Here is a 26,773-nt window from a genome sequence, read left to right on the forward strand (position 1 = left end):
GCACCGGAGGCACTCCGAACGGAAGGGCACTTGCTCCCCCGCTCACAACCTCCCGCTCCTCTCCCGGGGCGGCTGACAAAGCTTTGAGCAGCGGGCGGGAGCGCCGGGCCACCCCCGGCGGGCGGCCGGGCAGGCGGCCGGGCGAGCGACCGCGGCGCCCTCCGCGGCACCGCTGAGGGGACTCGCCCGCGCGCGGGACACCGGCAGCCCCCGCCCCGGGCCCCGCCCCCCCGGCCTCCCAACATCCGGGTTCCTGCCAGCCGCCGCCGCGCCGCCGCCCGCGCCGTGTCTCGGGGAGGCGGCGGGGCAGGGCGGAGGCAGTGAAGATGGCGGCGGCGGGGAGAGCCGGTTCTTTCGGCTCCTCTTCTTCTGGGCTCGGTTCGGCTGCCGGTTTTCCTTCTTCGTCCGCCGCTACGGCCACGACCAACAACAATGTGGAGCTGCGGGCAGGCGGCGATGAGGACGATGGGCAGAACCTCTGGTAACGGCCCGCCCCGCGGCCGGGGAGCCGGGCTCGCTGGCCGTTACCGCCCTCGCAGCGGCTACCTCGCCTTGCAGGGGGGTGAGGGGCGGGAGGGCTGACTAATCCCCCCTTCCTGGCCTTCGGTCCCTCGCGGTCAGCCAGCGGGGGGGGAGGGGAGCGCTCCTCTTGGCGGTGGGACTCCCGCCCTGCCCCCGTGCGCTCCCCCGCCGTAGGAGGGGTGGGGGGTGGGGGGCCGGTGTTGAGCGGGAGCCCCCGCCCCCCCTAAGCGCTCTCGTCTCTCCGCGCCAGGTCCTGCATCCTCAGCGAGGTGTCCACGCGCTCCCGCTCTAAGCTGCCTTCGGGGAAGAACGTCCTCCTGCTGGGTGAGGAGAGCATCCCGACCCTGCCCGCCGCGCCCGGGCGCGCCGCCGGACCCTCCCCTGCGCGCCCGGAGCTTCCCCCGCGTAGTGCCGGGGCGGGCGCGGGCGCGCGTGTGGATGGTGGCGTGGGGCTGGCCTGACTCTCGCGTCTTCCCTTGCGTGGTTCGGCTCCGTTCTGTATATCCGGTATCTGGAGATGCTGTAGGTATCCCCCTCACCGTAGGTACCTCGCCATAATACCCGTACTCTCTTCCCCCCGCCCTAGTCCCTCAGGTAGAGGTGGCGTGCAGGAGTGGTTTTCATTGTCATTCTCCCCGGTGAGTGTTGACTTCGAGGCGGGGGCGGGTCCTTCAGCCTTTGCCGAAACCTCCTGCGTTCGTGCCTTGCTGGTCCTTACGGGCTGTGCGTCTTACGAACTCGAAAATCGCTTCCGTGGCCCGAGCGGCATCGCGGAGGCTGCGCCCTGCGGGCCGGAGGGCGGGGTAGGCTGCGGGCTGGGGCTGCGGCTGCGGCCTGCCCACACGCACCGCGCTTGTCAGCAGCCGTGCCACGGGCAGCGCGGCATCCTGCGCTGCTGCTGCCGCCTTCCCTGGTGTTATCTCCACCCAGTGCATTAGTCCAACCTTGCGGCTGGCAAGGGTCAGGAGTTACGGAATGGAACTTTGACAGGGCGTTAGCGAGAGACCCAGCTATTACGTGGTGTTGAGGCAAAGAAGGACAACGATACATCGAGCAAAATTTAAAACTTCATGGGGGAGGGGGAGAAATGGGTGCGCTCAAATGTGTGTGTGTGTCTACATATTGCTGCTATTATTAGTGGTAGGGGGGGTTGGCTGAGAGACTATTAAATACAATTACTAGTAGACAAATCTTAATGAATCTAAGCAGATGGATTTGTTAACTAGCTGCTTCTTCCCCCCTTTGACAACCTACCAGTCCCCAGAAGGATCTGTGGGTTAGTATTTGGAAACGCGGTTAAAACCCAGTAAAGATATTCATGTGGACTCTGTGCACACTGTGTTTCTTTGTAGACTTATGGTTTGGCCTTTCTTGAGGTTTTTCAGCTTGTTTTTTTTCCCTCCATAGTCCTAAAGCAATCACTGTGACCCTTGTTTTCCTGTTTTGATAAGCGGAGTGGTGACTAACTATGAAGGAGAAAACTGCAAAGATGATGGGATGGTCTAGTGAACCTTTTAAAAGGCTTCCTGCTCTTTAGTTTGTTGCTTTTTGTGTTATGTAATTAAGTAGGATATTGAGACTGGAAGTTCTGTTGATATTAAAGAAAGATTTCATAATGATTGACAGCTTCTAATGTGATACTTTAAAATTAAATTGGACAACTATCCTTGTTGAAGCTGGAAGATTCTTGGTCAAGCTGTGGTCCTTGTCAGGAAGACTACACTCTTGTTTTTCCTCCCTTCATAGCCAGGCAATCCTTAGTATTCAGTAACTGGAGACTGCTTTCTTCAGAACTAGAGAGAGCATGACAGAATGCTTCCAAATGCTCATTTAGTTTGTGATGTTTAATTTGTTGTATAGAAATTTTCTCTTTTAGCTGTTTATGTAGAGCTTATAGAATGACTTAATGTAACACTTCTCTTTTTTGACTGATGCATATTTTAAGATGTGCAGATTTGTAGAAGAAATCCTAGTTCTTTCTTAGGAATTGTGTTTTCTACAAGGCCATGGTCCAATGAAAAAGAAAGCTTGGCATGCATTTAGGAAAAAGAGGATCAGATCTGAGGGCTGGCCATTGAGGACCATGGCCACGTTCTTTGAGAACATATAATCCATGCATTACACTTTGCTGCTCACTTCTAAGTCGTGATGCTACTTCTGAAGCACACAAGTACAGGAAAAGGAGAGGTCTTCTCTATTCTGTATTGGATGATGTCTGTAAAGTTCTGTCTCTACAGATTCTTGAGCAGTGTGTTTCCAGTTTCTCTGTTATCTCATATTTCCTCTATTTTTAAGCTTTATTTCTTTAACTAGTTTTGTACTAGCTTCTGTTGTTAATACAGATCAGGTCTTGCCATGACTATTGTCAGTTTCATTGTTCTTCAAAGACTTAAAGAGGGAGTTGTAAAGCTGACCAGGGTCTTGATGGTTTTCACTCATTTTGTGGTAGGCAAATATTTGCAGTATAAACAATTATATTGGTTAAAACTTCCTAGCTGAAACATGATATATAGTGACAAATGAATGCTTATTTTCAATACAAAACTGCATTAAAAAAAATAATCCGCTGACGACACCACCACCACCTCCCTCCTCCCTCTAAAAAAAAAAACAAAAAACCAACCAACCACCCACGGTAAAACCCACCACTTAGTGTTCTTTTGTTTGCTAGGACAAGTTTTCTAACTTGCCTACAGCATTTATATTTTTCAAACATTGCATATATTTGTATGCCTAGCTGTTTCGGGAACCTGGCTATGTCTGGCATGTTAATTCTGCTATTTCAGTATTTATTTTCACCTATGCTAACATCTCAGTTTTAAGAACCTGGAAAGCAGTTCAAGACAATCACAGAAATAACTAAAGGAAATTGGAATGCCAGATGTTAATCTCTAGATATGGCACATAGTTTTGTGAATTGAAGGTTAATATATCATACTGGTAATTCTCTGCTCAAAATCAGTCCCCAAAAGAATTAAATAATAATTAATGAACGTAGAGCTTTACTTCTCCAAAGCTGTTTCACTTACGGACATTTTTTTTTCTCCAGTAACTATTTTTCTGTGAAGACTTCAAATTTTGATTGGCACCACATGTAGCATAAAAGCATTTTTCTGTTCTTGTATAAACAAATAATAAAAATGTAAGCTTTCCTAAACTTTTCTGTAAGGCAGTGTGTGCTGATTCCTAGGTAGTTCTGTCATAGTGACCATAGATATCTCATTTAGAGAACTGGACCAGTAGAAAATGAAGGATGTCCCTGCTTTCTTAAGGAAATGAAGTCCTCTTGGTAACGTTTCTAGCTACTTTTTGCAGATAGCCAAAGGAGCGTGTTGTTGGCCTTTTTTTTTTTGTTTGTTTGTTTCTCCCCCTCTCCTGGACTGTCTCTTCTACTTACTTGTGTAATAAAGGTAGCTGATCAGAGGAGATGCTGTTTGTCGAGTATGGTGAGACAACTGATGCTTTTAACTGGGAGCTCTGTTGTTCATTCCCTTCCCAATGTAATTATATTTGAACCAGCATAGTGGAATAGAGGGAGCAGCTAAGAAGTCACCATTGCAGGTTACAGATGGAACTCATAGTGGTTTAGAATGTGTGAAGGCTTGGATTCAGAGACTTAAACTAACCATTTATCCAATAAACAGCAGCATTCATTAAAGCAGTAATGTTCAAAATCATTCCAGGATGCACAAGAAAACAGGCCTCAAGCTTGCAAGTGAACTGAATAGTTGCTTTCTGTCTGGCTTCCTATTTCATACATTCTTCTGTCTCTGAAGCATAGTAGATCCTTTGCCTGCAGTTCTAACAATGCCAAACCATCTGGTGACACATGGGCGCCTCGCTCCGAGTGTGTATTGCACACTTAATGCTTCTACTGAATCAGTAGCATTTGGTTTTCTTTATGCATTTTACCCCACTTGATGATAAAGGCTTTGAGTTTAGTGGACTGTGAGTGTACAGCTGCCTTATGTCCACATTTTCTCTTTACCCCAGACATCTCACTTTTCAGGGCTAGGCCTGTTTGTTTGAATTTGTGAGCTCTGCTTCCGTCCAGTGGCTGTCAGGATGCTTGAGAAGAAGTTTCCACAGTGTACAGCTAATTTACAGGTACACTTTTCTGTGTGTACGTGTATTGGGAGTGGCTGTTACTGTAGAAAATGGTACATCTTGCAGAGCAGTTTTAGCTTGCTACTTCCTTTTAGTGGACCCGTGGAATATAGTGAACTTCAAAATTAAGTTCTGATACAGCAAATTGTCATGAGAGTATGTAAAATATAAAATGCGCTTACTTAAATTTGTACTCAACACTATAAAAATTATTCTTCCACTTTATTTTTTCCTATTCAAATAGCTGAAAGTTTTGCTGTGATCACTTCATCATTACCATTGACGAAATACTGCTTGTTGATACTGTTAATGTTGTTCATCTCAGATGTTTCTTGATTCTCTAATGCTGCTGAAGTTAAGTCTGGTAGCTTCTTTTCCTCCTCTCCTTGCAACTTTTTCACCTTATACAGGCTGGGAAAGACTTTTGAAGGTAGCAAAGTTTTGTTTCAATCAGTAGAGTTATACTTCTGAAGTGTCAATTGTTTTGGTGGGGTGGGACATTGACCTAGATAAAGTTCTAATTGCTTGTTTGCAGCTAAGTTTTTTTTAGAACTTCTTTGTAGTGTCCTTCCTGCTGTAATACCTTTCCAAAAAGCTGGAATCACATGGATGCAGTAAAACTTATTTAGAACAGCACAGGAAGTTCTGAAATTCTTGAATTGCATTTATTTTATCTTATCTCTGCTTTGGCAGAGGTACTGCTGATTACTGGATCTGTCTTGGAAATAGCTCCAAAAGTGAGGAAAGTGAATGGAGTTGTGCTTCTGTGTTTTTCAGGCAGGTTAGTGGCAGGAGTGCTGAGAAAGATGTCCATTTGATAGTAGTACGGGATTATTCTATCTTGGTAGTGAACCTGGGTAAAATATACTAGATGACTTACTGCTGTGTTAAAGGAGAAGGCTTGCATTAGAGATGTATGCCATTCATGTTCACTATAGAATTCTCTGCAATATTGGCTTTCTCTAATTGGCTTTCTCCAAGCGTAAGTAACAGTATTACTGCTGTACCTGTTTCCACAGTCAGGCTGTGTATTCTTGCGGTGCAGGACTTGACAAAAGGCATGCTGAAACAGTTTGTCTGCAATCTGCTTTCTATCATGCTGTAATGCAGAAGTGCAGTTGAGGTGCTCCTCAGAAGTTATTTAATATTTCACTGCCACAAAGATACCAAATACAGTGTATGTGAGGAGAAAGACTTATCTGGTCAAGTAAAACAAACTCAGAGGTTTTTTGTCCAATGAGTAAACCATAATTTACTGGCAAGTTATTTGAAGACTTGGTATGGCCTACTTATTGTGAACTTCCATGTTGTTTTGAGGGATCCTGGAGAAGGGTCTCATCAGCATAATTAATTTTGTTCTTCAGTTCTCTGAAAGCAGACTAAGTTTGGCTTATACTGATTATTTTGGTCTTGTTCTGCAAAAGGCATTCTTCAATTAGTATGTGTAAACAAGTCTTTTCACTGATATGTGGCTGTGGAAAAGGCAGTTATTAGCTTGTGAGGAATACTTTATCTTGAAAATAGTGATAGTACATGTGCACTTAGTTCTAGTAGGAGGAAGACTGCTATGTCTCCATTCCACTGTATTACAATTCAGACATTCCACACACTGTGGAACAGAGATTGCTCTGTGATTCTGGGAAGGCATCTGTGCCCTGTTTGGTGACTTTGTTCTAGCATATTTAAGTGAGGTGGAGGTTTTCTATTAACAAAAGTATTCAGTATTTTATGTTAGAATACTTGATGTTGTGCATTCTTCTACCCAGAATCTGTCTTTTGTTTTGTAAAAAGTATAAAGCTAGTTCACAAAAACACGCCTCTGGGGGTGTGGGGGGTGTGTGGAAGGGGTTCATTAGGACCATTGTCTCTAGTTTTGCTTGGCCTTGCTTGAACATGTGTTTTAGAGATGAGTTGTATAATTCCCATACGAAGCTGAGTTTTAATTGATGGTTTTGAAAAGCAAACAAAAAATCTCTGTCAAGGAACCAGTAGGATTATATATTATACACAGTAAAGTGCATCCAGGGCTTTTTGAAGAACTGTTGAAAAAAAAAAAATAGTATCAGAAGCCTGGATGGAAGTGAGGCAGCAACAATACTGATGACACATACAAAAAATCCCATTCACCTCTTGCTTCTTTGCCTTGCCATATTTTAAACATACGTGGCACTTTACAGTGGAGAAACAATTTAAACAAAGTCACAAGTCCTGTCTGTTCTGGAGGTAACATGTAGATTGCTCTTCCACATACAGACTTCTTTCAGAAGTAAGAAATGTCTTGTTTTAAGAAAAGTGAAAATCTACTTCTGATTTCATTTTCTAAATTGAAAGAAATGTGGAAATACCATGAATAGTAAATATTAATTTTAAAATGTTTACTTGTCACTTCAGAGAAGTTCTGTAATAGAGAACCCAAGTTCTCTCTAACGTGGTAGTTTATGGTTGAACAGTTTAAGTAGTAGTTTATAGATAAGTGCCTGCTTGCCTGCATTCACAGATGGCAATTTAGTCACCTCGTTGCCCATCCTTCCCATTTATGGGTGACTGCTCTGCTAAATTTTGTATTTTAGCAGAACATTTAGTGATACTCCATTTCCTGCTCAATAAGCATACATTTCTTGCTTGAAGTAGTGAGAAGGGAAGAGGCTGGGCTGGGTTTTATATTATGGCTTCTTACCTCTGAGGGCAGCAACAAGAAGGATGTCATCAAACTCTGTAGACAGAGTAGCACCTTGGACAGAGAAGCTTTGAGGAGCACAAACCCAAAATTGAGCTCAGCAGAGGAGTGAAGTGTAGCAGTGTGGCGCTAAAAATGAAATGGTTTTACTTTAGTTGAGTATAAGACTTACCATTTTGTTAACAAGATGGTGAAATACTGTGCGTAAGTAGATTGGTTTGGCTTTGTTTCAACTGCTTCCTAGCCTGACTCTTCTGCAAAATTAAATCTGTTGTCCCTCTTTTACGTGTGTTCAGCTTTGGTGTATACCACTGCTTGCTAGTAGCACCACTTCTGTTTCCTCACTGTAGTGTTAATATGTGTAGGTGCAGTTTGATGTAATGGAGAATTTTAGTTCTTTAGGATTTACTCTGGAAAAGGAGGACCTTTCATGTTATTTGCAAAAGCAGAATGCAAAAATCTTAAATTTGCAACAATCTACCTGATTTTTATTGTACCTTGCAATTGTGTATCGGAAATGTTTTGCTCTGTGAGCTTACCTATAGATGTCACTTGTTAATTTGATTATCACACAGTCAGAAATGAAGAAGCTAAAGGATTTTCCATCTCAATATTTTGGAGGGAAGAGGAGGAAGGTGCATGAGGTTCTGTTTTATATATTGCTTCCATAGCAGTTTAAAAAAAAATATTTCATAATACTAATGTGCAATGAATCTGAGGAATATGACATTTCCCTTTTGTCTGAAACTAGCAGCATTACTTTTTCAAATACTTCAGAGATATCCAGAAACAACAAAATATGCTTAAATGTCTTACAGTTTGTAATTTCAAATGCCATATAATGCGTGTATATATATGTATTCTTACTGAGGAAAAAATAATTTAAGCGTATGTATTTTTATATATGTCCCTGGTAGTACTTAATGCTAATTGCATTACTAAGCTGTACATTCTCTGTCAAACCTAAAATACCTTACAGACTTTAATTTCCTCACAAATGTTTCCCCCCGTCCTCGTGAAGAGAAGCTTCTATACATACTAAAGGTATTACAATGAAATGTTTGAGTATTGAGAAGTCTTAAAAGCTAGCATTGCATGCACTTAGAATTAATTTGCTAATGAGATTTGTAATAACTATTCAGGAGTTCTAGATAAGCAGTGGTTTAAGCTTGATTTGTATTCTTATGTTCTTGCTGGCGAGTAACTACAAAGCAAAATTATACTGCTGCTCTTTCCCAGCATAACTCAACACATTTGAAGTATATTGACTTTTCGGGTGTTTTATATTGAAGGCTTTAGGTTGGAAAAAAATAATTAATAACTAGGATAAAACTACATTTGCAGCTGTCACAATTCTAAAAGATAGGCAACATGCTAAAACCAGAAAGTAGAGGTAAATTGAACCTCAGTCTTAGTACGTGCTCTTGGCCCAGGCCATCTTTTCCTAACTTTTTATGATGAACTGCGTGGGCACAAAGAAGGAAGACGTTATGTCACATATGATGGTCCTGGTTTTACTTTCTGACTTCTTCTTCCATAACATCGACTCTAATTTGATTTAAAACGATTGAAAACTCTGGATCTCCTGTGGAATAGGGCACATTCAGCCAGGCAGCTACCTTGCACCCTTGCAAGTGAGTCGTCCTATTTGTAGACTAGCTGGTTTGTGCATTGCTAACTTGTTTGGACCACTTATCAGTATTGCTTCTAACCCTTTTCTCCCCAGATCTTTTAGTTTCTCTTATATCATCTGCAAACTGTACTATTCTCTTCATTTACCTGCGTAATTAAAGGAGTATCAGTCCCTTCAAACTTAATTGATGCATCATTCTGGTGTTCTAGTGAATGATGAGCACTACTCTTTGCATGCAGTAACTTGTATAATACAATTATGTATGTCAGTGATCCACCTACCTGATCTTGGTGTTTTGAGATGGGTGGTTATTTGCTGAGGAGAAGGGAGTAGAGAATCTTCTTTGCAGAACAGATTGAATCTAATTCTGTGACAGAAAGCTGAAATGACTACTGTGTGTGCATGTGTGTCCAAAGGTACTAATTTTAAATCAAATCAACTTGTCTTATGCTATACTGATAAAATTTTTTCAGTGTAGCGTTTGAATGTAATTACTGGAAAACTTAAGAAGATAAAATAAAATTCCAGCTCTTATTTTGCCATAAAGCACTAAACTTGACAGTACTGAACTTCAGATTTTCAGGAATTTGGAAATATGGGGGTGGGGAGGAAGTGACACAACACAGCCATGATAAACAAGGGGCTTGTGGGACATATATTTCAAGTTTGCCTATATTGTTTGGCATGCACTTTTGAACAATAAAGTTGCACAGATACTAGCATTTGGATAAGTATGTTTTAGTTTAGACTGCTTCAGTGTATCTTTTGTCATTTTAGAACTTCTCATAACCTCAGGTATTCCTTACGCTTAAGTTACAGCCACTTTTGTTAAGTACTGGTAGATGTACTTTGCAGGAGATAGTAAATTTTCCCAATGCAACAAGTTGTAATCTTTATTGCCACTTAGGTGAAACAAACTAGTACACAAGAGCACCTAGCTGGCAGTCAACTATTCTGGGAAACTAAGAAAGCCGTAAAGTGCATCCACTCTTTAAAAGGCATACCAAATGTTGTTTTGTCTTACCTTTTGAGACTTCTGCTGGCACAAATTAATTGAAGCTGCCTATTGAAGAGGGTAAAATAACAGAATGAATCACAGAAACTGTTGGCAAAAGTAATAGCATCCTCAGCAGCATAACATGTCAGTGCAGCAACTCTGAAATTTGTCATCTACAAGTAACTGGGGAGACTATTGAGAAGCTTGGATAAGTACTGGAGTGAGGGCAGAGGAGGAATTGTAATTAATCTCTGGTGATAAAGCTTGAACTCTTTGCTTCTTGGGTAGAATTTTTATTTAAAAGAATATTCTCACAAGAGGAAAAGCTTGATGTATGAATAGCAGATAGCTGTGCTTTCTAATGTTTAAAACAAGCTATGATTTTTTTCTTAGGCGCGTCTTGATTTTAATATAGCTAAGGAAATAGCAAACAAACTCTTAAATGTTGAAAAAGTTAAAATGACACGTCATTTTTCACTTCTCTATACTTAAGGAGACCTTTAAACTTCAGTTCTGATCTTGTATTTCTCTCCCCCTCCCCCCCGCCTTTTTTTTTTTGATTAACTAAAAAAAAGCCTTTTCATTCCATTGAGAAAAATTCGCTGGGCTACTTAGAGTAAACAGTCTTAGGCTTTCTGGTAGCTTCTAGACCATTAGTGAAATCTGAGAATAAAGTTGAATTCTAAATTTAAGGCTTCATGCAGTAATCTCGGGAATGATATACTGAGTAAATTCAAAATCAGTCTATCAAAGTATGATTTTTCTGCTCTTCTCTGTGGTTATATCTGTAGTTTTTTTAATGTAGCCATAATACTGTCTGTAAGATGTCGGTCAGTTCCCTTTTAAAGGGAAACTTCATTATGTTTAGCAGTGAAAATTACTGTCCTTGAGCTTTTCTCTTTGTTATGTAGTTGAAAGCAAGTGTTTATACTCTCTCTGTGTAGGAGAGACTTCGGGGAAAAAAAAAAAGGTTAGTGCAAAACAGATAAGGTACTTCTTAGGAACCTGGTTTTAATCTCAATTTTATAACCTGTGAAGCGAGTTCCAAGAATTTCCTAATGTCTAACTGTTATGTACCTATTGTACTACCAAATCGGTGCCAAAGCCCACTTTGTGCCAAAATTCAGCTTGGTTACTCTTTCAAACTGGAAAAACCGCAGTTTTCCAGCTCTGGGACATACGGCTAGAAACAGAATTTTTTCGAGAATTGTCTCTGTCAATAGTTGAGGTGTTTACACTGTGCTTATGCTCTAAGGTTCACTGGTTATCCAAGCTCCCTTTGGAGTGAAGAGAGTAGGAGTGCATGGATCTGGATTGCAGGCTTGTCACTGTGTGTACCCAAATACATATATACTGTAAGGTAGCGGGCTTGCTGTTTGTCACCTCTTTCAAAGGTTTCTTTAGACAGGTAATAGAGAGAAGGTTCAAAGAAACAAAACCGTAAAAACTAAGGAAACAGATTTGCCTTACTCAGCTGTTGTTGTGTGCTGTTTGGTATGAGTGTTCTAAATTTTATTCTTCTGATTGTAAGAGGAGCTTACTGTGACTTGAACTATACTTGAGTAGAGTTCAACTAAGTTGCATTTATCAATAATTAGAAGTAAGATTTGAAGCCAAAGCATGCACTTTGAACAGATGGGTGAGTTGGGTAAAGCCCCCTGTATTTCAAAACTGTAATGAGGTCAGTCACCCTGTTAGTATATGGATTCCTTCTTGCCCCAGGTGTTTTTTAGTATGTAACTGTGATAAAAGATTGAGCAGTATCTAACTTCTGTCTCTCCAGGTGAAGATGGAGCAGGTAAAACTAGCTTAATAGGAAAAATCCAAGGAATAGAGGAGTACAAAAAAGGAAGAGGAATGGAGTATTTGTATTTAAATGTGCATGATGAAGATCGAGATGGTAAGTTTGTATTTCTGATAGTACCTTAAACCAATTTGAAAGCAGTGGTTCAGTAGTGTGATATTTGGAATGACAGTGGGATGGTTTTCTTTGTAATTTGCAGGAGTCCATCTTAGGCCATGGGTGATCTGTATCATAAGAAAATTTCTCTGTGTAATTCCTTCAGTAGGTATTGTGAATGACCACTTAAGTAGCAGAGGAGGAGAAGAACCAGTCAAAAGAAAAGGCTGAAAAGAAAAGACCAGGGAAATATTCTTAGCTGCAACATTCTGAACGGATGTGCATTCCTCAGGCCTAGAGGAAAAGGTGCCTAGGCAGGAAAATGTGCACAGTACTAAAGGAGATTTTAAAAACAACAAAAAAACCCCCACCAACAACCCAAAAATTGGAGGAAGGAGAAGTAAAATAGAAGCTGTGTTTCAACTGGTTTGAGTTGGCTTATGGCTAGAATGTTAAAAAGATGTTTTAAGATCCAGACCCCAAATACCTGCAGTTATGGAATGAGTAACCGATGCTTATATATGGGGAGACAAGGGAAGGAGTATGACCAGGCACTGTAGAGGTGTGATGAATTATCTAGAGGCAACACTTAAAGGGAGTGGGGTGTGAATAAGGACATACTGGGAGCTGTGGGGAAAAATGGGAACTCTTGTCTATGCTATAAAAACAAATAGAGATAGAAGTAGAACCAAAAGAAATTGGCCTTCCCTGCCCCCCCCCCCCCCTTTTTTTTTTTTTTCCTAAAATCATCTGCTTTCCTGACTTCCATGTATGGCTGTTGGTCTCAAAGATGACTTGACCAGGGTTAAGAGGATTGATAGTTTGATCTAAATGTTTTCCTCAGAACTTCTGTAACAAGTAATAAAAACTTACTGGAATGCAAAATGTAATTTATATTAAGCTATCTAATTTTGCATCAACAGCTCTTCATTTACTGCGGAAGTGCCTCTGAATATTGGATTATGGTGTTTTTTGGGGAAAAAAACAGTGGCATGGTCTGTTTGTATGGTGATTGCCCCTTTGCAAATCTGAAGAATAACTTTCTTGTCGATTAAGTCCACCCAAGTCATTAAAAACTTGCAGTTCTGCTCCAGCTTTCTGAAGGGCCAAGGTACATTCTGGGCTTTAAGAGTTACAGGCATATCACATCAGCGTTTGGAAGGGGAGGTGGCAGTCCTTGAGAGCTAAGCCTTGAACCCAAAGGCTGAGAAGGGATGGCTGAATTCACCTAATTCCCTCTTTCTAAGTTGCATCTTGAAGAAAACATTTTCCCTCTCTAAAATTGTGAACGTCAGTTTCAGAAGTGTTGAATGCTCTCTCTGGATTCTCACTTTCAGATAATGTATTTCAGATCTTTAGTTGTCAGCCATTAAACATCAGGGTTTGGAAGAGGAGGGGCTTGTCTCCTCGAGCTGCAGTTGCTGTGTTATGTACGATTGAGTGTTAAAATATGTCATCTGCTTTCTGCCTTGTATTTTACATGTCTGAAGAAGATTTAATAGCAGTTATGTAGTGAACTGTTTCAAGTAAGTCTCATAAAATGTTTTTCCTTTTTTTGTAGACCAAACAAGATGTAATGTATGGATTTTGGATGGTGATCTCTATCACAAAGGTCTTCTTAAATTTGCAATGGAGGCAAGCTCTCTAAAGGACACTCTAATTATGTTGGTAGTAGACATGTCTAGGCCTTGGACTGCACTGGATTCTTTACAAAAATGGGCAAGTGTTGTAAGAGAACATATTGACAAGTTAAAAATACCTCCTGAAGAAATGAAAGAAATGGAGCAAAAGTGTGAGTATTCCACAAATGCGTAGGAATCCATTTAAACCAAATACGCGTAATGCTTCCTGCACCATTTGATCTCACCATTGCGGTCTTTTTCATTCTTTGGATATGTTACTTAAAACTAGGAGTTATCAAGTAAGTCAAGCTTCAGATAAGTCTCAAGTAGCTGTATGAACAAAACTTGTGTTTCTTTCTAACAGAAATACCTTAATTTAGGAAAAAAAAATACCAGAATGAACACAGCTGAATTTACAGTCTTGCTTCTTGCAGATTTTTATAGATAAGATCGTCCAAGCAATAAAACTTCTTAGCTTTCAGTTTCTTATTTTATTTATTTTAAAGGCAAGTCACTGCATCAGCTTAACTGTTCCTGTAATTAGTCAGTCTAGAGAGTCTATGGCCTGTTCCCTGCCTACCAAAAGTGTTAAATGTTGAGAGGATTCATGACAGCATGGTAATGTCTGGGCTCTTTCTAGTTGAAGAGCTTTATCATAATTATTATTGACACTAATGCAGCTATATGTTTGTTTGGTATGGATATGATACAGCTCCGTCAGTGTCTTGTCCTTTCAGTTTTAAACATGCAGAACACAAAGATTTTGCAGGATTCCTTAAGCAATCTGACTGAACTCACTAACGTTACAGCTCCCGATTACTTTTGGGCAACCATTGCATTTCCTTTGGGATACTAGAACATGAGTCCTTCCCATTCATTTCTCAGTGAATTACTACAAGGAAGAGCATTTGAGAAAACTGTGTGGTAATGTCAAATAGCATACTTTGTTTCCAAGTCTGAAGTTGCTCTCTGGAACTGTTGCATTCTTAAGCAACCAACAACTGCCAGACTGCTGAATAGCTTGTTCAGAAATGCGGGTTGTAGCTGTGTTGTGGTGAAGTATCCCATAAGGTGACAGTTGTAGGTACTCTGTGGGGAGGGGTGTTGGTTGTTTTGTTTATTCTTTTGAGAGGGGTTCTTCTGAAGGAAGCATCATCCTTGAGAATCCCGTGTTCCATAGCAAGAACTTGTTTAGGAGGGAGGAGCTCAGCTCTTTTGGATCTGTTTTTTGGTTTGGTTTTGGTTTAGGGGAGTAGTGTTAGTACGTGTGTATTAAACACACACCAACAGTTTCAGCTTAAGATTTTACTGGGTGAAAGTATTAAGGATGTAGTATCTCTGATATCAAGAATGTGTAGCTCATGGTTTTGCCTCTTCATTGACTAAGTGAACAGAACAGGAAAACTGTACAAAATCCAGAAAATTCAAGTGATTGAGTCAAAAAAAGCTACTTATTAAAAGCCTTGTCTGCTCTCATATTCTTTTATCATCTTGTCCAATTCTTACAGATATTGGTGGTCTGCATGTTGGGTATAACAGAAGCCCTGGACACAGTTCAGACGTGACTGGAAGCTGGTTTTGTTTTGAACCTCCTGTGATGTGGCCACATGAATTGCTAGGCAGGCAGCAGCTTGATGCTGCCAAAAGGAGGAGCGAGGAATCTTGCTTGCCAGACTCCTGGCTACATGGTCCTACTTTATTCTTGTGGCAGGCTCAGTGTTCCTGAGAGGCTCCTGTGAGCTGATTTAACTTGCTAACAGGACTGAAATCTCCTGAGGGTTTGCATGTGTAGTTCTCTGGAGGTGTGCTGCTGTGTTTGTCTTCCAGTTTTAGCAACATAACCGCTCAAAGATGGACCCTGTGAGGACTAAAACTGGAGGCATTAGGGGACGTAGCAGCTGTGTGTGAAGGGTTGGAATAGCTCTTCTGTTACTGAATTCATCTGTGTCTAATGAGGCCTTGTGGCCTGGTCACTTTAATTATGTCTCTAAGGGACACCTGAGATTGTATTTGAGCTGTGATATACTACATCAGTCCTTCTTTTTATTGTTTGCTGTACTTGTATAAAGTTTAGTATGTAGTGATCATACATGGGAATTCTAGGAATCCATTGAGGACTTCTAGTACTGAAGTAGTATGATTTTTATTTTGGCATCCAGTTATCCCAGAACAGACAGGATGCTGTGAAGGAAAGACTCCCTTGAGTGGCTGGCATATCTTGGTGAAACCTCTGGGTTTAAAACACAGTCAGTTTGGGAGGCTCTTGGAAGCTCTTAGACCAGACTGAAGTAGCAGCATTCCCTGAGTAAGAGCCCAAGTTGACTGTTCAGGTAGAGATGATAATCTGTGCATGTGCTGCTTGTTACTGTGAACTCCTGGATCTGTAGAAAAGTTGAATAAACTTGGCCTAATACTTTTTTTTTTGTCTCTAGAGTGTTGAAATAAGTCTTGCTCTTTTAATTAAACTAATGGTTTTCTAGGTATTTTCTTCAGTCAGTTTAGTGAAGGTAGTGGTGGATCAACATAAATCAGGACAAAGCAGTGAGAAGGTACTGGAGTAGTTAGTGGCAAGTGTGTGTGATGCAGCTGAATTTTTGCTGCTTGATTATTTTTTTTGGCTGAATCAGAATGTGCTATTCATGGAAAAGTCATCAGTGGTGGGGTTTGGTAGAATCCTGTTCTGCTGTGTGATGTGAAAGGTACAGACATTTTATCCCTAATATCGCATCCCTGACTTAAGAGTAGTAAGTGACTGTGTAATTAGAGGCTTGGGTGTATGCATCGGAACCTGACGAGACTCACAAGTATAACTTTATCTTTTTTCTAATTCTTGTTAGATTCTGACTTACCCTGCTTGCTAAATCTTAAAGTAGTTATCTGATCTATTGTAAAAGCATACCAAATATTTAATATGCTATAAACTAATTATAAAGCTAGTTAATAGCTAATGTTTGTGTAGTCTATTGTTTTTGTTTATTACTACTGTAGATGCACCGTACAGAGAGAAGTGTGGGCAAAGGGTTCTTAGGTAAATCTTGTTATATGGTAGCAGCTAAGCAATGTGTATAAGGCTTAATTCTGTTCTAACAAACTGTTCCACTAATTTTGCCAAGAAGAATGCAAGGAAACTTATGTCCTTTAGGAAACATACTGAGCAATAATAGTTAATAGCAACTGCCCATGGTTCCACGGTGAGAAAATAAAACTGGTTTTATGTTGTCCTTATGGACAGTTTTATCTGGGCATGTCCTTGCAGCGGCTGATCAAGCGGGTCTCAGACTCGCTAGTTCTCTCTTGTGGTCTGTAAAGCAAACAAGTAGTCAGCGCTTAACTGTGTATGCTGAATTTTTTTCAACATAAAGAAGCAGAAGTACTATACAATCTACAGTGGTAGAGATCAATGACAGTGGAAATCATTGTTGAAATAATGAAGTAGCTGATCTTATAACTTTTTTTACTTTCAGTGGTAAGAGACTTCCAGGAGTATATAGAACCAGGCGAGGATTTCCCAGCTTCTCCACAGAGAAGAAATACTTCATTACAGGAAGACAAAGATGACAGTGTGATTTTACCCCTGGGTGCAGATACACTAACATGTAACTTAGGCATTCCAGTAGTAGTAGTTTGTACAAAGGTTTGTTTCACATTTTAGGTTTTTTGCATATTTTATTTAAGTAACTCTGTCAATTGTGGATTTGGGGTGGGAAGCACATGGTTATTAAGTCATTCTGAATACCTTGAATAAGAATTCTTTTAAAATGTTTAATGTCAAAGTTGGTTATCTTCTGGAAGCCCTCACTGCACATTATTATGGGTTAGTTTTTCCTTTAGTTCTATCAGTTTTCAAGGAATTGAGGAAAACCTTAGACCTGGTTTAGCTCATAAAAGTGAGCTAGTCAGTAAGCAGCTAGAATTCCCTTGATCTCCACAGTTGTCCTTATTCTGCGACTAGTATTTTAGCATGGTTTTTTATTATAGCTGGTATTTCTTCTGAAGATAAATATATTTAAGGGTTCTAGTTAGAAAAGTGCTGTTCTATTAATTTTCCTCAGTTCTTAGGGTGTTTATGTGATCTGTTTTGGTTTCTGTAGGTATGTAGCTATATTCCTAGTCTAAAGAAAAAACGATGTAGTTCTCTTGTGGCTGTTTTTTTTGGTTTTGACTTCCCCCCCCCCCCCCCCCCCCCCCCCGCCCTCCCTGCCTCTTCAGTTCTCACTGGCGTTTAGCACACTGCATCTGCAGCCTCTGCTAGCCTACAGTGAAAGACTAAACGTTCTGATGCGTATGCTGTTCCTTCACTGGAAGGCTAACCCTCTTATTTGAAAAGCACCTTTTTTTCTCGTCTGCTAGGTCTCTGTTATTCTTCTCCCTCCCTCTTCCCCTTCCCCCTTTTTTTCTGCTTCCACATTTCTTGCTTTTGCCTCCATTTGCAAAGGGCTAGTTAGTAACTGAATGAAAAACAGTGTCTTGTAATATCACAGTGTGTAAACAAAAAAACCCCAACCCAAAACAAAAAAAAAGGGGGGTTAGAAAATGGTGGTGTCATTCAGTGGGTCAGTCTTCAATAGAGACTGAATTATTGCACTGGCGGGGGGGAATGAGTGAAAAATGGCAATCGCTTTAACTCCAAGTTAGTGCTGACCACAGTATATTCTATGATTCTATACATAGCAATTATGCTTCTAAACTATCTTAGCAGCCTTTTTGGCTTTTTTTTCTGTCCCGCCCACCCTACTCCATCCCTGTTGCCCAGTTGTGAACTGGATGTGTAGCAGCACTGCTATTTCAACACATACGTGAAAGCAGTATATTAATTTTGTGTTTATTTTGACAGTGTGATGCCATCAGCGTTCTGGAAAAAGAGCATGACTACAGAGATGAACACTTTGACTTCATTCAGTCACATATCAGACGGTTCTGCCTACAATATATCCTTTAACGTGTCATAAAGATGATAATGATACAATTAAATCTTTGCATGAATTATGATAAGCTTAGAAGAATATTAGCATCTGTGCCGAAGTAGGATGCATCTCCTTTACTGTAACTGGCAGTCTGCTTCAGCTACCCCTACAGGCAATGCTGAATTAAACTTGTCTGGTTTTTTTCTTTTTTTTTTTCTTTTGTTTTACAGAGCTGCAAGAGTCTAGTATATCCCCTTACCATGAATTTCTTTACTTGCCTTCATTTCCATATATAGGGGTCAGTTTGCATATTAGCACATCTTAGCTGGCAAGCTCCTTAAAATAACAAGATAATTCATTTGAAGTATGATCTTGCTTCAGATACATGTAAACGCATGTTATTCTTTTTCACCCAAATATGCAGTCTCTTCAGTGTTCAGTAATTCCACAGGATGAGGTGATGAGGGAAGGAAAGAAGTATGAATTGCTGTAGGCAAGATCCACTGGCTTCTCCTGTGTTGGTACAGAGACCAACTATTACTATTTTTAAACTTAACTTTTTTAAAAAGAAGCATATAAAATACTGTTTAGTCAGCTAGATGTGCTGAGATCTAGATTTAAAGGCCAGCAGTGTACCTATGTTGTGTTATCATAGCTTGTGCTGTGGTAAAGGGAGGTTTAAATGCTATTGGAGGGACCACAATTAACAGATGAAAAGAATGAATTCAAGAACCTGAGACCATAGTTGAGTACCAAGATGGCACTTCCTTCAAAGGGCTTCCAATTTTTCAAAATGGAGTTATGGGCAATTGTAGTAAGTCTTGCGGATGGAGGAACAATACAAAATACTAGTAGGAATTAGTCTCTGTGATTGTATATGCCATATATGACTTGGAATTTTATGCTAAACTTCACAGCATGGGACTGGGACCCCATTATATAACTTTACATGCATGCAATTCAAAATTCTAGAGGAGAAGTAAACTAGGGGGTTGGCATTTTTATAATCCCAAAGTAAAAATTACTCAAAACTTCCCTGGTTGCTTTATTAATTCTGTGTGTAAGCTGCTTTAATTGGATACTGAACCATGCTGAAATACTGTGCGCTCCCTTGGTCTTTTAGTAACTGATACATAGCACAACTCATTTGCCTTCATTTTGGTCAAAAGCAGGCACTGTATAATGTAAGAACTTGCTCCCCTAATTTAAAAACCCAGATGGGGAAGCAGAAGATCTTGGCATTTTAGAAGCTACTAGTGTTAATGCTGTAGTGTCTGTGTCGCAGGATGGGATAATGACAAGATACAAGGATGTGGCATGAAAATTTTTGTTCACTAAAAGCAGAAGGCAGTTTAAGGCATCATAGTGAAACTGCTGGTATTGTGAGCTTTGAAAATGAGAAGAGCCTGTACTTACTCTAAAAGCAGTAGCTGAGCTGGCATAAAAGGAATGAAGAAAGTAAGATTTAAATTACTAAATAGATTATGTAAAAATATAAGTGTTGGCCGTCATTTGACCTGTTTGTATTCCCCCTCTAAATTCTACAAAGTAGTTGACCCCTTTCTGTTAGTTTAAAGGTTACTTGGGTATCTCTTACTAGCCACTAAACTGAGTTTTCTTTAACAAGTTTATTCAGATGGTGCAGCACTTATTTACACTTCCGTAAAGGAGAACAAAAACATTGATTTAGTGTATAAATATATAGTCCAGAAGTTGTATGGATTTCCTTTCAATGTTCCAGCTGTTGTTGTGGAAAAAGACGCAGTATTTATGTAAGTTATCTGCATTATTATGTGTATATGACTACAAACTGTATTTGTGCCAGACTGTAAGACAGCATTCAGAGCTTTTTTGTTTATGCTTTTTCAAGTCCCATTTAACATTCTTATGAGTTGGACTTTGGTGAATGCCAGTAGATTGAGATCATAAATGCTCGCTGCCCCAAAGAAAAGTGTTAAACCCAGAGATTTTGCTCTTCTGTTATGGTGATTCAATGAACCAGTCTCTTAACTAGTTGTACTAATCAATAACTGGCTTTCACAGGAGAATGGGAGCTATGAATACTTTCCTGGCTTTCAGGTCTGTACAGTTCAGGCTTGCATACAAGAATAACCTGATGTAACAATAGAATTTAAAGCCAAATAATCCTTCATCTAGTCCTGCAGGTTGGGATAATGACAAGAAGATAGGAATATTGCACGAGAACTTTCAGACACTAAAAGCGGAAGACAATTTTGAAGATATCATAACAAAACCACCAGTCAGAAAGGTAAATTGAGATGGTCTGACATTCAACTTCATATCTGTTTATTCACCTGTCAGTTTTTTGACTGTTTCTCTTTCTTTGAGACTTTGATTCTAGTTTATCATGAGTGTGACAAACCATGTGGAGTTTTTTCTTATTTTATCTTTTAATTTTGTGTTTGAAGTGCTTTAGTTAGCAAAATATCATTATGTATTTCCATTCTGTATAGCTCTTCTCCAGCATACGCTGTTTTTCTTTCTGCCACTGTTGCATTGTTCAAGACTACAAATATACCTGTTTTGCTTTCATTACCAAATATATATTAAAAACTCGTAAGTGTCGTGTAACTGTTGGTCAGGTTGAGTTAGTATTTTAAGAACACTCCATTTTGCTCTGTTGCTCATAATTTCGTAATGCTTTCTGTTTCTCTTGGAGTATTTAAAATAACAAAGCTTGAGGCAGTGTAGAAGAAAAAAATTAACGTGAAAATGGATTCTGCATATATTCAGTATATTTTCTCTCTCATACTATATTTAACAAAAGGCTTTGAGAAAACTACATGAAAACATGTGAGGTTGTTGAACAAAATAGTAGCAGCGGACCCCATGTGTACTGAAGTTATTGGAGACAAATATTTCTATAGCTTTTTTTAACAAAGCTAAGAATTTGAGACTGATCATATTTCAAAGTGTGACTCATTTTAGCTGATAAAACTAGTACTATATCCTTTCTTCAATCTTTAGGGGGAAAAATCAAGACATACGTAGTAGTGTGTTTTAAGTGTCCAAGGAAAATCTGACAGGTTTTTTTGCATGCTTTCAAACTTCAGGCCTGGATTACAAACTTTGATATTTACCATGCTTGTTCTGGCAAAGTTCTTGTGGTGAGCTTATTTGGAGGGAGAGTGCCTGTGGTCTGATACACAGAACTGGGATCCAAGATGTCTTTGTCCAGTTCCTATACCAGTCTAATGCAATCCAGTTGAAGACTTACTTTTCCTATAGTTATTTATAAAAATAATAGCCATGTGAGGCTTCTAAGTTATTAGAGACGTGAACATGCTGCAGAGCGTGTGCATCTGTGAATGTTTCTTACTGATCCTGAGACCCCTGAGTGTGCCTTGTAACAGTTTACTTCACTCCTCTTTTACGGAACACTTTAATGAACTTTTTAATGAGTCTTTCTACAAGTACATCTAAAGACTTATTGCCTGCCAGGTCAAAGGAGATAATTAGAAGTGAAATAGAAGTATCATTAACTTAGCTTAAATGGAATCGTGAGGTAGCAGTTTTAAATATAGAAAATGTGGTCTGCAGTCAACATAGCGTTTTACACATTTATTGCATTACTGAATACCTTGGTCATACTCACCAAGGTATTTGACTGACTTTTAGTCAAAATGATGGTAATGTTTTTGTATTGCAGTTTGTTCACGAAAAAGAAATTGTAGCAGAAGATGACCAAGTGTTTCTTATGAAGCAGCAGGTAACTTTTTGTCTATGAAACAAACAGCCTGTGTTTCATTTAACAACATTCTCAATACAAATTTGGGTTTGTGTTCTTGATCACTGCAATATCTAACAGTATACGGATTTGTTTGTTTTTTGCAGTCACAGTTGGCGAAACAACCACCTACTGCTGCAGGAAGGCCAGTGGTTAGTAATAAAAATTTTAAATATCATTACGTGAAAATTACTCACTTTCATGTCTTTAGAGGGTCGCTTAATTGCGCTGTTGAATACTCTTTGGTCTATTTTTTAAAAACTATGTAATATTTACAGTCTACATTGTATACTGCTCTAAAATTGTGACACTTCACAGCTAATTGTGACAACTTGTATCGATGGCAAGGGCTAAATGTCATGCCTTTTACTTTTCATATGTTAGAATGCATCTAAGTAGTTAATTGGCTCTCCTTTCTGTCCCAAGAGTGCACCAGGGAGTAAACTATGTTGGCTGAATTGCCTTTAAGCTTTATATTCTAAATTTGGCACTATCTCTCTAGGAATGTTAAGACTGGCATAAAATTAAGGTCAAATGAAAACTACGATCTACGTTTAAAATAAAAATAACTAAAAATAACACAAATTTAATGGGGAGCATGTGATCTTTTAAAGATGGCTTTACCTCTTTAGATGAACTGCAAACACTACTTGTTATCCTTGGAGTAATGAATACTTTTTTTTTTTTTCCTGAGCTGTGTTTTGTCCTTTTCACAGTGTTGGTGGTATGTGTGGTCTTCCCAAGAAATTCAGTGTAGTTCCTCTATGATCTAATCAGTACAGTTTTCACTACAGTCAGGCGGTACTGAGTAACAGATGGATTTTCAGGTTTCTCATGGGGATAAAATAAAAAGCTTCACAAGTGCTTTAGTTGCACCAGAGTTGATATTTTTAAGAATTTTACACGAGCGTGAAAAAACTGGTACACAATCAGCAAAATCTAATCCTGTGTCATTTCAGTTGCATAGGATAGTACATTATATTACAAAAAAAAAAATAATTAGGAGCAGTGATCTTATATTGCATGATTCAATTTTGTGGAAGATTGACCAGTTCAGCTTTCCTTTTTTTTTTTTTTTTTTTTTAATAGGATGCTTCTCCAAGAGTTCCCGGTGGATCTCCTAGAACACCAAATAGATCCGTAACATCAAACGTTGCCAGTGTTACACCTATCCCTACTGGGTCAAAAAAAATTGATCCCAATATGAAAGGTACCTTTTCTGTGAGGGCGCAAATGCAGTTGGGGAAGTAAAGTAGCTGCTTTGCCTCTTTCTTTAATGTGCTTATTTAGACTGATTAGCACACTAAATCAGTATTTACTTAGAAAGTCTGTTTTGTTTTGATTTTGTGTTGTGTTTTTTTTTTTTTTCCTCCCTCCCCTTGTAGCTGGAGCTACTAGCGAAGGAGTCCTGGCTAACTTCTTCAATAGTCTCCTGAGCAAGAAAACTGGTTCCCCTGGTGGTCCTGGTGGTGTTGGTGGCAGTCCAGGAGGAGGCGGCACTGGAGGTGCTGGCAGCAACCTGCCATCATCAGCAAAAAAGTCAGGTATGATTAATGATAAAGGATCAACTCAATCTAAATTGAAAGTTGTGGATCATTCTTAGTATAGTTTATCAGATGTATGAACACTACTATATTTAACCGAATGTTTTACTGGGTATGGTTTTTGCTTTTGTTTTGACAGCAGTCGAGTATTGCCTTTTTAATGGTTCTCAAAGGATCAAAGGAAAGCTTCTCATGTAGTCGTTTAAGCATGAATTGTGTCCACATGAGGTCGTCTTTTTTTCCTTTGTTCCCCACCATCCAAATAAAATGGCTTATGCTATAAGCCATTTCTAATATTATTCAGATATATTGGGACTGGATTTCATCTTGATATTTTTTTAACAATACAGTCGGTGTTAAAATAATGTTATCTTTTGCTAGTGATGTAGCTCTGTGATAAAGGCTTTGATGGAGTTATGTTGCCTATAAAAATACTTACGTATTTTCTGCTGATAGCTTTTTTAATGATGTGATTAATAATTAGTATTAATATAAAAATGTCTAATAGAGATTGCTCTAAAGCTAGACACAAAACTACTCTGGTGCTTCTTGCTATTTCAGATTAACATGTTTCTGTATTATTTAAGAACATACCTATACAGACATCTTCCCTCCTCACTTCCCCAGAGGTTAGTAATGCTGCGCTTAGGTGAGAATGCTGGTGTTTCATTGGTACTGGACATGAGCATTTACTTGTATGTAGTAAGAGAAAAGAAAACACATCCCACTAACGTTTTGTGTAGACTGACCCTGAAAACCTTTTTACATGTGTGCACTTCCCTTTTGTACATGCAGAGCTCAGCTGGCTGGGCAAAGTTTACAAGTACTTTCTAATCTGCTGCGTGCAGAGTCAGCAGTGCTGGTTTGGACGGCGTATGGAGACTGTTCCAATGAATGCCGCTGACGCGATATGAGGTGCAGAGAGCACCCACTGAAAAATCCTGTGAGGACTGGCCAGCAGTGGGTTTGGGTGATGCCAGGCAGAAAAGTGTTGTGTCCAGGGCTGTGGCAGAAACTTCAAGGATTAAACTACTAAGGAGCAAAAATGTTCTCAGAAATTTCCTAACATACAACAGATGAAGGGTTAGGGTGTAGCCAGTTCAACATTGCAAAGGACTAGGTTTTCAAGAAATTACCATAAAAACAAGTTTGGCTTAGATGTGGTCCCTTCAACTTCCTCGGTATTTGCTGTCTTGTGTATAAGGTTATTTATGGCACTCTTCAAATTGGAAAATTGGATAAAATGGTAGTTTGGGATTTGAGAATTACTTTTCCTCTCAGCAGCTATGGGAAATGCCTCTGCTTATTAGTTGGAATATTAGCTGCTTTGATTCTGATACAGTATTAGCTTTTGTTAAATTATTTGAAGAGCATCATAGTACATCTGGCAAAAATTAGCTTTGTGGATAGTTCCTGTTAATTTGCATTTTCAGAAGGGATGCTGGGGCACTGCTGATAGAACACGTGTGTCAGCATTTTCCTTTACAATCTGAGATAATATGCATGCTTGTCATGGCTTTAGACTAATATTCTGCACTGCCTTTTCCCATATTGTCTCCTCCATTCTTGTGATAGAACATGGCAGGACAGAAACATAGACAGGGGAGTAAGAGTTAGGAGTAGAATGCTAGGGGGAAGAATGGTGTGAATTAAACTTGGATCAGGTCTGAGTGTGACTGCACAAATGTTTGTGCCATTCTAAGTCAGGGAGAAGGTAAGCGCGTGAGGAAAGAAAGGCATTTGCCATCTGCAGGTCTGTGCATCCATGAGCAGTGGAGTCAGGTTTGTGCTGACCAAGTATGTAAAACTGATTTCATTGGTTTGTGTGAAACCGCTGATTTACATTCAGAATTCTTTAAAATACATATGATGTAGAAAATTGTGTAAAGTACTCATAATTGCTAGCTATAATAGACTTTTCTGTATTTTATACTTTAGCTCTTCATATGCTGACAATTAATACGTAATTATGGAAGCTTCTTTGAGAAATCAGGAATATAGAAGGATATGACTTTCTGTCTACTGTTTCCTTTCTGTTTCTTTTGAGTTTTGGCCTTATGCCTTCACTCTGCACCCAAAGGGTACAGGTAACAGTTTTCAGGATTTGTCTGATTTGAGAAGTAAATATACTATAGGCTTTCCCAAAATGTTTCATAAACGTGACTGAATGATACGCATTTACTTTCCAGGTCAGAAGCCAGTTTTAACAGATGTTCAGGCAGAATTGGACAGAATTTCACGAAAACCTGAAATGGTCTCTCCTACAACACCTACATCTCCCACAGAAGGTGAAGCATCTTGAAGACACCAAATAAAACCAATTGTTCAGTTTTCTGGGATAATTCAAACTTGCCTCTGCCTCTTCCTTCAGTGACTGGAACTAAAGAACTGAAATATCTTTCAGAACACAGTTGATGTCTTTCTTTCATATGTGTTGCCCAACTTTACAAAAGGGAGCTGTACAGATGGAAAACAGTTATCACATCATGTAGGAGCACTGTTCACAGTGCAAGAATAGTAATATTTTTTTTTTCTGGGTTTTGCAGTGTAATCCTGCAAAATTGCAAATATGTCCACTTAAGTGATAGGGGTTGCTTAGAGCAGGAAAACTGATACACACCACAGGCACTTCATTTATATTGATTTCCCAACCATTAAGCAAGTTTAATACCACCTTAAATAGATTAACCTCTACAGGAGAGAACAACTGCTAGGTTTTGGAAGAGAAAATTTGGAAGAGAAAATACAGCACAAAGCTGTAACAACAACAAACTCTCAATTATACTTGAACACTTGATTTGGAGCATGATTAAAAAAATCTGTTTGATCTCCACTGAGATTTAGACTGCATTCAAAAACCCATGCAAAAATTCATTCTAGTAAAGACTCAATTAGTTGCCAGTTTTTTGGTTTTCTCTCTGATTAATTTCAGACACTGAATAAAAGATGTATAAAGAAAAAAGCAGAGGTTAAATGTACAGATTATCAGTATCCAGATTTGTCTATATATATATATGGCTCAGCCTTAATGCCCCTACTGTTTCCCACGTTAGTTATAGTTTAAAATTGGTCATCAAAACTAATCAGTTAATAAAGTATTCTCTGCATTTAAATTTAAA

The 26,773-nt window shown here is 39.5% G+C and overlaps 1 protein-coding gene across 1 annotated transcript; it reads left to right on the plus strand.

The window, feature by feature from the left end:
- Positions 1-243: 243 nt before the first annotated feature.
- Positions 244-26,773, plus strand: DYNC1LI1 (dynein cytoplasmic 1 light intermediate chain 1). The gene is made up of 13 exons (XM_040589421.1): positions 244-481; positions 773-846; positions 11,720-11,836; positions 13,398-13,628; positions 16,923-17,092; positions 18,293-18,386; positions 19,999-20,134; positions 20,520-20,631; positions 22,033-22,092; positions 22,218-22,262; positions 23,200-23,320; positions 23,496-23,654; positions 25,844-26,773. The coding sequence occupies exons 1-13, from the start codon at positions 327-329 to the stop codon at positions 25,954-25,956; spliced, it is 1,587 nt and encodes a 528-aa protein (XP_040445355.1). The 5' UTR covers positions 244-326; the 3' UTR covers positions 25,957-26,773.

The sequence above is a fragment of the Falco naumanni genome, chromosome 4 (genome assembly GCF_017639655.2).
Source record: "Falco naumanni isolate bFalNau1 chromosome 4, bFalNau1.pat, whole genome shotgun sequence".
NCBI classification, from domain to species: Eukaryota; Metazoa; Chordata; class Aves; order Falconiformes; family Falconidae; genus Falco; species Falco naumanni.